At 32.9% G+C, this 12,968-nt stretch overlaps 1 protein-coding gene across 1 annotated transcript; it reads left to right on the plus strand.

Moving 5' to 3' along the window:
* Positions 1–10,384: 10,384 nt before the first annotated feature.
* LOC143079628 (complement C1q tumor necrosis factor-related protein 3-like) lies at positions 10,385–12,687 on the plus strand. The gene is made up of 2 exons (XM_076255069.1): positions 10,385–10,516; positions 12,107–12,687. The coding sequence occupies exons 1-2, from the start codon at positions 10,414–10,416 to the stop codon at positions 12,511–12,513; spliced, it is 510 nt and encodes a 169-aa protein (XP_076111184.1). The 5' UTR covers positions 10,385–10,413; the 3' UTR covers positions 12,514–12,687.
* Positions 12,688–12,968: the final 281 nt, after the last annotated feature.

Genomic DNA, 12,968 nt, shown 5'->3' on the forward strand with positions numbered 1-12,968 from the left:
AGAGTTTGTATTTCGCTACTGCCTTCTGTTTTATGTGTAGTGATTCGTAAACTGTTTTTTTGCCTTTTTTTTATTTTCGATTATGAATTTTGATTTGACCATAAAATATTCTGGTTATTTTATAATATATATATATATATAACTGAACACAGAGCATGCAGTGTTGCCCCGATGTTTCAGATGCAGGGGTTGAAATCGCGCCGAAGGTAGAGCAAACACTTTCTAACACAAATTTTCTGTTTTAACGTGGTTTGGTTAAATTTGAGACGAAGTATTTATAATTTTTTGGTTTAAGTTCTTCATTACCACAGGTTATCTGATGGGGAAAATATGTCGTAAAGTTGTCACAATACGTATGTGATAAGATTGAAATTTGATGTGTCGCAATTGTTAGTAAAATTATCATCCTTTCCGACAGACAAGAACAGAGGATCTGCAAGATATAATATTTACCTTAAAACCAACAAACAGGTAAGCACGTGTATAACATGTACACTAATATATAGACAGTTTATTTGGATGACAGAGCGATGTTAACGTTTGTTGACTCTTTCTGCGAATTTGATTTCTCCTTTCGCACTTATTGTGATTTCCAGATTTTTACGAGAAAGGTCACGCTGAGGTAACTGCATACGGAAAAAATGTCGGCAAATTGTAGGTCTGAATCAAACAAATAATTTTTTTTTAATAAATTTGGACAAATTAAAGAATTTTCTTCAGAAAAAAGTTTATGTATATACGTTTTAAGATAAAAATTAGCCATTTAGTAATAAAAAACAGATGCAACAACTTAATTTGAAGTTCCATATGACTTTAAAACGCATTACAGTTATCTCCATTATAATGCCACATACTGTGGATTCATAATTATTTGTTTGACACCAATTTTCGTGGGTTTCGTGGGTACAGGTGAACCACGAATTCAAATATTTAACAAATAACATATGTTCAATAGTCTCTGTATACAGAGATTGGCAGAACAACAAAATCAAATATCCACGAAACTGAAGTTTTCAGCAATTCACGAAAATTGATATCGTCGAAAATAAATGAATCCACAGTATTAAAAAAAATCATTTAAGAAAATTTTTGGCTAAAAATGCTTTGAATGAAAAAGTCCGCCAAGTTTTGCATCGTCTTTGGTATCTGAACAATGTGACGTCAAATGTATACTCACGATCGATGTCAAGCATAAACAGTATTCATACTTTTCGTTCGATTCTGAATTATTTAAATATTTACAAAATGAATATTTTGAGTCACAAAGTGTGACTTTCTTGTTTATTTTTGAAAAAATACACGAATTCAAAAAGATGGCTTGCTTAGTTACGGACTGATAGGACGTGGAATCTAACCCTTAAAAACATTTGTCAATGTCCAATGAAAATTATCGTTACAGACGACTTGCATTAGAATTATAAATCAAATATTCCAATTAATTATGATTAGGTTTTCAATAAAATTAATTTAACTGACCATAACTGATTCATAAATACTAGTTATTTTTTCCATTTTGTCAAATAGGCAACACTAGGTAGTTTACTGCAATATTTTTCATGCACATCGCAATATACAGCGATAACCTCAATTTGCAATAACCAGTAAGAGGTTTTAAATAATCTGACAATAAAACCCTTCCTTTATTACAAAGAACAATGGAGAGCTCATAACAGTTAGGTCAGACAGCAATAAGTAACATCCTGACGGCTGAGAATTGCAGGATGCGCTGAATAGGTCTTTTAAAAATATTAAGTCAGATCTAGATAAGTCATCATGGTCAAAATAATTTATGGTGGTATGCTAATGAATGAAATAACACTTAATACATTTTATTCGTGCAGAGCGTTCATGATCGTTTGTCAATATATATTATGCATGCACTACGATGATAAGTTACCAATGAATACAACGTGAGCTGATCACGATGTAGGACGGCAAATGAAAATTTGGGCTGTCATTGGATTTTTTTTTTATTCAATCCAACATGACTATATGGATGTCAGAATAGCTTAAGCTTTTATTTCATTACCATTTAGGAGATGTTTAATTAGAAGACTTTAGGGACAAATGGACACACTAGGTTAAGATAAGGTTCTGTTTCAAATTGATATTTTTGAAACATCATAATAAATAAGTAATTTAATCTATTTTAAGTGACGATTCATGTTTGATATATTAGAATAGTATCTGATTCAAAGAGAGATAACTGAAATTTAGCTTCATGGTTTTCAGTATAAATAGTTTATAGCGACAAATTATTTCCCGAACAATGTTAGATATTGCAATTTATCCGAATATCTCTCAATATTTGCATCTAGCAGACTGAACGTTGATTCGTATGCCGGTTTGTCTAATTCTTCATTTCAGACATTTGCATTAAAAGGAAAGTTCTCCATTTTGGTCGTCTGGATACCTGACTTGGTAAAGGTATTCAACTATGAGCTCGTAATAAATTATGACACAATTTCAGTGAACATTATTTGAAAAAAGAAATTCTCAAACCGTCTAAAAAGAACATTAAACGTGCTTGAGAATACGAATTATAAAATAGACGAAGAACAATAAGTTCATGATTGAAAAACACGTAACCATCGTAAAATCGATGTCAATAAGCGACATAATTTTAGTGATGTTCGAATATCATAAATCGATTCAAAAAGACAAATCAAGAGAAGAAACATAAACCCTGGAAATCACCAACTTCAGCAAAACCGGGTTTTGTCGACAGTGCAAGCGTTATACATTCACCACCCGCCATTCGAATTTAAACTCAATCAAAATGTAAAAATCGGTTATAGGGCACAACCGGTTAGATTGTAGATCAAACAACTATATTAGTATCTTAAGAATAAGATCGACAAATAATGTTGCAAGTGAGTTAAGACACCGACACATCGTATCGATCGACCAATTGGTGATGGTGACTACTTGTGAAGTGTCGATTTAGTCGTTCTTCCTCATACTCTGAGTACAAATGTTGGTGTAAGGATCACTCCCCTGTCAGTGTGAATATACGAGAGCGTACTGTGAAATATGAAAACTGCATACGATAGAGTAATTGGTATGTGTTTGCTGAGAAACTGGAAGATACCAATTGGTAAGTTGAAATAAAAACGTTTGTTACAGATTTTTAATGGAAAATGATATTTTCTGTTCCGTTGTTTTAGCAATTTAAAATGACTACATTTCAACTTTCGAATGAATCCTTCCAATAACAATATGTACAGAAATATTTAGCAATTAAAATTGAGAATGGAAATGGGGAAAGTGTCAAAGAGACAACAACCCAACCATAGAGCAGACAACAGCCGAAGGCCACCAATGGGTCTCAAATGCAGCGAGAAACTCCTGCACCCGGAGGCGTCTATCAGCTGGCCCCTTAACAAATATGTATACTAGTTCAGTGATAATAGAAATCATACTAAACTTCGAATTATACACAAGAAACTAAAATTAAAATTCGTACAAGACTAACAAAGGCCAGAGGCTCCTGACTTGGCACTGGCGCAAAATTGAGGCGGGGTTAAACATGTTTTTTGAGATATCAACTCTCCCCTATACTTCTAGCCAATGTAGAAAAAACAAACCACAACAATACGCACAGTAAAACTCAGTGTAAGAGAAGTATGAGTCGGATGTCAGAATATGAAACAAAAGAAAACAAACAAAATGAAAATATTACATAAATAACAACAGACTACTAGCAGTTACTGACATGCCAGCTCCAGACCTCAATTAAACTGATTGAAAGATTATTTCTTCATCATATGAATATCAGGCACAATCCCTCATGCTAGGGGTTAAGTTTTATACCATCATGAAATATATGAGAACAATATAACCCGTGTCATGCCAACAATTGGTTTTAGAATAAAAGTGTCTAATTCCGATGCAAAGACCCTATAAGTGAATCAATATTAAAGCCAAAATATGCAATCTTTAATGACCTGACAACAGTGTCGTAACTATATCACTTCTTAATAAGTCTGTTTAAAGCTTGTGTTAGCTTTTGAGATAAATACTGACATTTTTGTGCTTTGTAAAGAATATTACCATAAAAGATTGGATGTGAAATACCCGTACGTATAATGTGTCTGCATTGTAAGTTATATTTACGAATGATTTCCTAATACAAAAGATAAAATTTAGTAAATGTTTTGACTAGTTTATGATATCGAAAACCCTGGTGTAATAATTTTTCAGTAATTCATAAATTTTTCTCGCTAAAATCTGATACGTTGTTACATACACAAACGAATCGTACAAATTTAGATATATGAACACCATAAGATGGTGACAAGGGAACGTCACCATCTAAAAACGGATAATTAACGATAGGACATGAAAGAAAAGTCATCTCTTTTATCATAAATTTTTGTACTAAGCGTTTCGTCCCCGAGGGTATCACCAGCCCAGTAGTCAGCACTTCGGTGTTGACATGAATATCAATTATGTGGTCATTTTTATAAATTTCCTGTTTACAAAACTTTGAATTTTTCGAAAAACTAAGGATTTTCTTATCCCAGGCATAGATTACCTTAGCCGTATTTGGCACAATATTTTGGAATTTTGGATCCTCAATGCTCTTCAACTTTGTATTTGTTTGGTTTATAACTATTTCGATATGAGCGTCACTGATGAGTCTTATGTAGACGAAACGCGCGTCTGGCGTACTAAATTATAATCCTGGTACCTTTGATAACTATTTCCAGTTAATGATATAGATATCAAGATCGAGGAAAGGGCAATGGTCATTGTTAGTATTAGCTTTATTTAAAGTAAGTTCAACAGGATACATTTCTATAGTATACATACTAAAGTCGTCATTATTGAGAGCCAATATATCATCCAAATATTTAAAAGTATTGTATTTTTTTTTTGTATCAAATGTTGTTTCGATGGGTCTTTGCTGATTTTAGTCTAACATTGTAACTCATAACAATACAAAAATAGGTTCGCAATAAGTGGTGCACAATTAGTCCCAATTGGAATTCCAATAACTTGACGATATACGGAATCTCCAAAGCGAACAAAAATGTTATCAAGTAAAAAATCAAGCGCAGATATAGTATCAAAGCATGTCCAATTGACATAGTTATTTTATTTATTGCTGCTAAAAAATTACCTAAAAGAGTTTAAACATATATATTCGCATTCTGACTTTTTAAATGCCCACTTTATTAGGTGTGTGATTTTTTTCTTAAAAAGAATATGAGGCAAAGTGGTATATAGGGTATAAAAATCAAAACTTTGAACAGATTCAAAATCACCAATATATGCATGTACTATCAAGTACTTCCAACAGGTTTTTGACATCCAAAAGTCATTCATTTCACTATTTTCAAAGGCCTTATTTGGACAATTCATTATCAGGTTTTTGATTGTACTAAGTGTACTGGTAAGTAGAATAGACAATTTAGAAGTGGAACAATGGCTTGAAGACGAAATAAATCTATATTTGTAAGGTGTTTTGTGTACCTTCGGAAGCCAGTACATAGTTGGGACTTTCATTGTATTTGGTTCTGCTTGTAACGAAGAAGCTAAAAGCTTATGTTTGTTACAGATGTCGTTTTCTGAAAATGAAGTCAGTTGGAATATTGGTAAACTCGTGATTTCCTTTTGCAGAACCTCAATATAAAATTTGCGTCAAACAAAAATGATATTATTAGCAGCTTTATCAGCCATACAAAAATAAATTTCTCAGCTAGTTCTTTTCGTTTATGTTGGATACGCGAAATAGGGTTTTATGGTTGTTGTTAAGAGTAAAAAAATGGAACGCCATAGCTGTCTTATGTGGAACTCTGATATTACTTTATGTTGTTTTATCATTACTTAATAATAGTTTGTCTTTATTTGATATGGTTTTGACATTACGCAATGATGTTTTAATATAACTCAATATGGAATAGTCATTACTTAATGATATTTTGATATTACACGATATGGTTTCGTATTGACTTGATACAGTTTTGTTATTACTCAATAAAGTTTTGTCATTACTCGATGTGGTTTCACCATTATTTAATATGGTTGTGTCAATAGTCAATGTGGTTTTAACATTACTTGTTGTGTATTTGACTTAACGTAATATAATTGTTTCATTACATGATGTGATTTTGTTATTTCGTAATGATGATTTGTCAATTCTTTATATGGTTTTAACATTACGTAATGTTGTTCCAAAATTTTACACTACTTGATGTGTTTTTTTCATTATTTGATGTGGTCTTGTCTTTCTTTGATGTGGTCATGTCACTCTTTGATGTGGTTATCCCATTACTTGATGAGGTAAAACCACGTGACCAATTCGGAAAAACCTGTTCTATTTTTAGATATATTTCCATGTTGTATGTGCCTTTAATGCGTTTGGCCATCAATCTAATAAGTGTTCAAATTTTTAAAGTTCGGGTTACTGTTTAAGTTAAACTTTGAGTTAGTTTTCGAATTAAAGTCATACTTATAATAAAAGTTCTAGTTAGAATTGATTTTCGAGTTGGACTTCGAGTTTGAGTCACATTAAAAGGCAGAGTTCTAGTTACAACTTTGAATTTGAGTCACTTCTTGGGGTAGAGTTTGAGTTGGATTCGAATTTAAGTCTCATTTAGATTTATTTGGATTTCAAGTTGAAATTCGAGCTATTTTATATGTCTTTTTGAGTTCATAATTAATTTTTCTATCGCGGAACAAGGGCTTTTGCTCGGGCTTCCGAAAAGAGGGCTCCGGGATATGTGTACTAAAAAGACAATGTTGCAGTATACAAAACGCAACATAAAAATTGAAATATAGTTAGATGAAGTGTGATTGCCAATGAGACAACTATCCACCAGAGTTTAAATGCAGTGGGTGTAAGAAATCATATATCGACAACCGTACAGCCTTCAAAAATCCGTATAGTCAGCTACAAAAGGCCACCATGCACTATGTGAAAAAAATTCAAACGAAAAAACTAACGGTCTATCTTACAAAAAAAATATGACACATATGTATACAACGACAACAATTGAACTTCGTGCTCCTGACTTTGGTCAAGTACATAAAGAAAGTGCACGTGGCGGAGTTTAACATGAATGTGAGAGAACATCGAACTGTAAAAGTAGTGTAACAGCACAACACGAGAAAAAATGTAAACTAGACAAATCGATGCCCCGCACTCCACTCATTTAACCGCTTGTACCCCAAAAAGGACAAAGTTCAATTTTTCTCCCAAAAGAGGAAAAATAATAAAAAGAAAAACCCTTACCACATGCACACCATCAGTACATGTACAAACAGCTAGCAGAGTGATAAATTCCTAGCATTCAATCTGTAGGAGGAGTTATCTGGAAACGCCCTACTTATGCAAGTAGATTTCCCAAAAATGACTTAGTTTGATATGACTTATTTTGATATGAGCGTCACTGATGAGTCTTATGTAGACGAAACGCGCGTCTGGCGTACTAAATTATTATCCTGGTACCTTTGATAACTATTTACACCACTGGGTCGATGCCACTGCTGGTGGACGTTTCGTCCCCGAGGGTATCACCAGCCCGGTAGTCAGCACTTCGGTGTTGACATGAATATCAATTATGTGGTCATTTTTATAAATTTCCTGTTTACAAAACTTTAATTTTTTCAAAAAACTAAGGATTTTCTTATCCCAGGAATAGATTATCTTAGCCGTATTTGGCACAATTTTTGGAATTTTGGATCCTCAATGCTCTTCAACTTCGTACTTGTTTGGCTTGATAAATATTTTGATATGAGCGTCACTGATGAGTCTTATATAGACGGAACGCGCGTCTGGCGTACTAAATTATTATCCTGGTACCTTTGATAACTATTTACACCACTGGGTCGATGCCACTGCTGGTGGACGTTTCGTCCCCGAGGGTATCACCAGCCCGGTAGTCAGCACTTCGGTGTTGACATGAATATCAATTATGTGGTCATTTTTATAAATTTCCTGTTTACAAAACTTTAATTTTTTCAAAAAACTAAGGATTTTCTTATCCCAGGAATAGATTACCTTAGCCGTATTTGGCACAATTTTTTGGAATTTTGGATCCTCAATGCTCTTCAACTTCGTACTTGTTTGGCTTGATAAATATTTTGATATGAGCGTCACTGATGAGTCTTATGTAAACGAAACGCGCGTCTGGCGTACTAAATTATAATCCTGGTACCTTTGATAACTATTAGTTCAACTTTCTCCCCAAGAGCACATATTAATAAAGATTAAACCATGACCACATGCAGCACACCTCCAATACATGTACAAACAGACAGTAAAGAGAAAACTTCCTATGATTCAAACTGTTGGAGGAGTTATGCGGAATAACTATATACCCATAATGGGACGGAAAGACGGACGGACAAATGTTAAACACTATGCCCCAACTTTTAGTTGCTGTAAAGTTGCGGTGCCTAAAAAAACCATTTCAATTGGCGGGCTCAATAGATCGGTATGACTGGGTAATTTAAATCCATCGGGGTGATCTCGGGTTCCCCAGAAAGGTAAGGAGATTCTGCTCAATGTGTGGCATCCATCGTCTTATTTGCGAAATTACAAACCGAGTGATTTGGTCTTATTTGGAAGTTCACATTCGAGTAAAAGAAGGTATTATGGTTCGACAACTGCAACATGTTGGCCGTCACATGTGAAACAGATATTCGAAAAGTTTATTTTTCAATTAGTGCGAGGTAGATCAGAGAATTCAATTGATTAAAAGTAAAAGATTGATATTCGTATATATGTTAAAATGATCATTAATTTTTTTAGAGAATTCTTATTTTATAATATTGATGCTTTGTCGCTCAGTACGACACTCATTAATAATTGACGGGGGACGGTATTTAGGTGCTTTGTTGAAGAATGATTTTAACTCTCGTTCGCGAACGATGTTAAGGTCTCCTGTTATAACATGGGAAATGGGGACATAAGTGTATTTGGAATTACTGCAATTACATGACATAGTTGTATTTTCACTGATATTTACATATTTACACAATTGGCTATAATTTAACACATATTTTCGGGTATATTTCTTGTAAACATAACAAATAAGAGGGAGTTCAGTATTATCAAAATATCCAGGAATTTGTTCTTTAACAAAATGATCGTTAAAAATACCGGCAATATTTACAAAATCAAAACCCCTTATTGATATACTTTATTTTAATAAAATGTTTTTTTTATAATCTTCAGGGCGATCAATTTTGGGAAACAGTTTAGAATAACAATATGCCATTATAATATGAACGATTTCATACTTAGGACTGCAATCTGAAATTGTGTTGCAATCCTGTAAATTTTTATTTAATTCATTTATAGGTAAGGAACAGCGCTTGGTTAACAGAAAAAGACTGCCGTTGTTTTTTGAAATAGAAATTAGGTCCGAAATATTTGTATGGTTAGTCCGAAATTTTCCTTGATTGCGAGTTTTTCTTCACCCATGAGAACAGTTTTTACGAACTGTTTTAGAAACTTTATCCAAAATGTTAACAGAATCGGTTCTTGATATATTACAAATTCCCATGATATTATCATTAAGACCGAGAGGGTAGACTGTCTGTAATTTTTTAATCCAATTTAATTCAATTATTTTCCGTGATCGGACAAACTTTGAATGATATTCACCAGGCTGCTTATTTACTACTTCGAAAGATTGAACTGTTGAATATTAAATAGGATGGTTGTGCTTCTAAAACCTTTTATTATAGTAATGAAGTGCATTTAAATTTTTATATATGTTTTAAGTATGCTTATAGGATTGTAAGTATATTTTTTTTTTATCACCTTGCACTGGGATGACTTGATTTCTGGTTTTTATAGTAGGTGGTTTAAATTTATGACCTGTAAAGCAGTCTGGTTTTATAATACAAATTGCAAATGTGTCAGAGTTTGAGTGAAGTGCAATATGTGTACAAAGTAGTATAGAATCCAATCCATAATACGTAACGCAGATAAACAATATAAAAGTGTCATGACAAACAAATTCTTTTATGTGTTTTTTTTAAGCTTGCCAACATGACAAAAGAGGGACAAAAGATACCAGAGGGACAGTCAAACTCATAGATTGAAAGTATTCTGACAACGCCATGGCTAAAAATAAAAAGACAAACAGACAAATAATAGTACAGAAGACACACATAGAAAACTGAAGACTAAGCAACACGAACCCCTTCGAAAACTTCGGGTGATTTCAGGTGCTCTCAACATACCTATCATCAAAATAATATTTAAATTATTATACTATCTTCCATGAAGACAAATACACATGATCATTTTGATACAATACTCGTATTGGATATCTTAAGAAGTGTCCACCAATCAAATTATTAGGAATTGCAATATGTTATCGCACTACATTATATCAACTTGCACACATTTGTATATATTTTCATAGCTCTGCACTATTTTGTTTGAACACTATGTCCGTCAGAGTTTTATTGTTTATCTTTATTACTTTTGCTTTTGTTCATGCTAGGGATTGTGAAAGCAACGAATTAAATGTGAACTGCTGTAAAATATCACGTAAGTACAGAATATATCAACAATTGATTGTATGAAATTTAATATCCAAATTCTGACATATGTTTTGATAAAACTACGAAATAGTATTTTTTTATAATGATTATAATGATAATATTGATAATTAATAATAATAATAATAATAATAATAATAATAATAATAATAATAATAATAATAATAGTTGAAACCGAAAGATGTGTATATTTTCCAAAATTATGATTGGAAATTTTTATAAACCTTGATATAAATCATGCCAGGACCGAAGTACGGACTTCTGAGGTTGAATATACCATTGAGGACTAACAGTACACCAGCAACGGTATCGACCCACTGTTTTAAAAAAAGGAAAACAACACTTTCAAAGGAGGACGAAAGATACCAGAGGTACATTCAAACTCACAGATTAAAAATAAAGTGACAACGCCATGGCTAAAAATAAAAAGATAAACATACAAATAATAGTACAGAGGACAAAACTGAGAAGACTTAAGACTAAGCAACACGAACCCTTACCAAGAACTGGGGGTGATCTCATGTTAAAGGTTTCATGCATCCGAAGCGCTTTTGTTTTAGGTTTACCTACACCAGGAACACCCAAAGCCGGGGATTTATAAGAACCGAAACAGTTAAAGAGATATATGTCCAAAATGAATATACAAATAATAGTAAAATCCATCTATGACCAACTTTGCCTGAGGGAGTTGAAACCTAAGTCTCTTAATAGTTTACTACTAGTAATCTATAATCATGCAATTTTACTAAGTATAAACAAGAAGACATTGTATTATTGCCAATGCGACAACTCTTCACAAGAGACCAAAAGGCATAGAATTTAACAACTATAGGTCACCGTACGGCATTCAACAATGAATAAAGCCCATACCGCATAGTCAGCTATAAAAGGCCCCGAAATGACAAATGTAAAACAATTAAAACGAGAAAACTAATGACCTAAATTATGTACAAAAAATGATTGAAAAACAAATATGTTACAAACAAACAACAACCACTGAATTACAGGCTCCTAACTTGGGACAGGCACATACCCACAGATTGTGGCGGGGTTGAACATGTTAGCAGGATCAAAACCCTCCTAAAAAATGGGACAGTGGTGTAACAATGCAACATAAGAACGAACTATAAAAATCAGTTGAAAAAGGCTTAACTCGTCAGATGGATACAAATAGAAAAACATCTAACAAAAACACAGCGTGGACGTGGCAGGGTACTTGTATATCCCAACAACAAAAAGACACTAAGTACTGTCAGCTAGTTCAAAGCCACTACGAATGTAACAATTAATAAAAAAAAAAACCTGATGCATCTTAAACTAATTATATGTGTTATAAATCATGTCAGATACGTGTTGTTATTACTAACCAACTAAATAAAGCATTTTCACAGTGTTGACACGTAGTCATATTAAAATTCAATAGAGGAAAACAATTTTATTGTGAAATCGATATCATTTTCAGTTTGTTTCATTTATATGCCTGTTAAAAGGTACACATCATATTTATTGAAATAGTTGGTCGATATCTTTTGAAAAATTAAAATTAATATGAAGATGTTATATTTCATTTTCAAAACAGATAATGTAGAGGATGAATATGCAGCTTTCACGGCCATAACAACCAATGGAGATGCTTTACCGAATGGTCCGATAATTTACGACAAGGTTATCACGAATGTCGGACAAGCATACAGTTCCAGGTCCGGTATTTTCCATGCTCCAGTTCCTGGTGTGTACAGCTTTTCCTTTAGTTTGATGGGATTGCATAGTAACACTGTTTATATGTATCTTTATAAGAATAATGCTGAGGTTACCAGGTTGTACACAGCCGGAGGAGGCAAACACGAAGTTGCATCGAATACTGTTCACCTCAGTCTGGAGAAAGGAGACGAAGTTTATACGAAAGGAACAGAAGGGAAGAAGTTGTATGCCTCAGAACCGTATAATCTGTTTTCAGGTGTTTTGATAAAGAAAATAAACTTTTAATTTAACTAAAAACATAAGGTTGTAAAACAAATTAATTTTTTCAATTGTTATTATTAAATAATAAAAAAAAACAAAAAAACAACAAGACATTAAGGGTGTATGATGCCCAATGATTCTATGGTTATGGTATTTATCAAATTTGGATATTGAAAGATATTAAAAATTTTAATATAAGATACGTGTCACGGTACTTATCTATCCCAAATTCATGTATTTGGTTTTGATGTTATATTTGTTATTTTCAAAGGATTTTGTCTAATGCTTAGTCCGTTTATGTGTGTGTGTGTGTGTGTTACATTTTAATGTTGTGTCGTTGTTCTCTTATATTTAATGCGTTTCCCTCAGTTTTTGTTTGTTACCCCGATTTTGTTTTTGTCAATGGATTTATGAGTTTTGAACAGCGGTATACTACTGTTGCCTTTATTTAATGCATTAAAAGGAAAATTCAATTGGTT

This window comes from Mytilus galloprovincialis, chromosome 6 (assembly GCF_965363235.1).
Source record: "Mytilus galloprovincialis chromosome 6, xbMytGall1.hap1.1, whole genome shotgun sequence".
Classification (NCBI taxonomy): domain Eukaryota; kingdom Metazoa; phylum Mollusca; class Bivalvia; order Mytilida; family Mytilidae; genus Mytilus; species Mytilus galloprovincialis.

What these genes read in the sequence shown, in the direction of transcription:
- LOC143079628 (XM_076255069.1), top strand. Translation starts at nt 10,414, where the DNA reads ATGTCCGTCAGAGTTTTATTGTTTATCTTTATTACTTTTGCTTTTGTT. An exon ending in GAACTGCTGTAAAATATCAC is followed by an intron (nt 10,517 to 12,106) that starts GTAAGTACAGAA and finishes TTTTCAAAACAG; the next exon opens with ATAATGTAGAGGATGAATAT.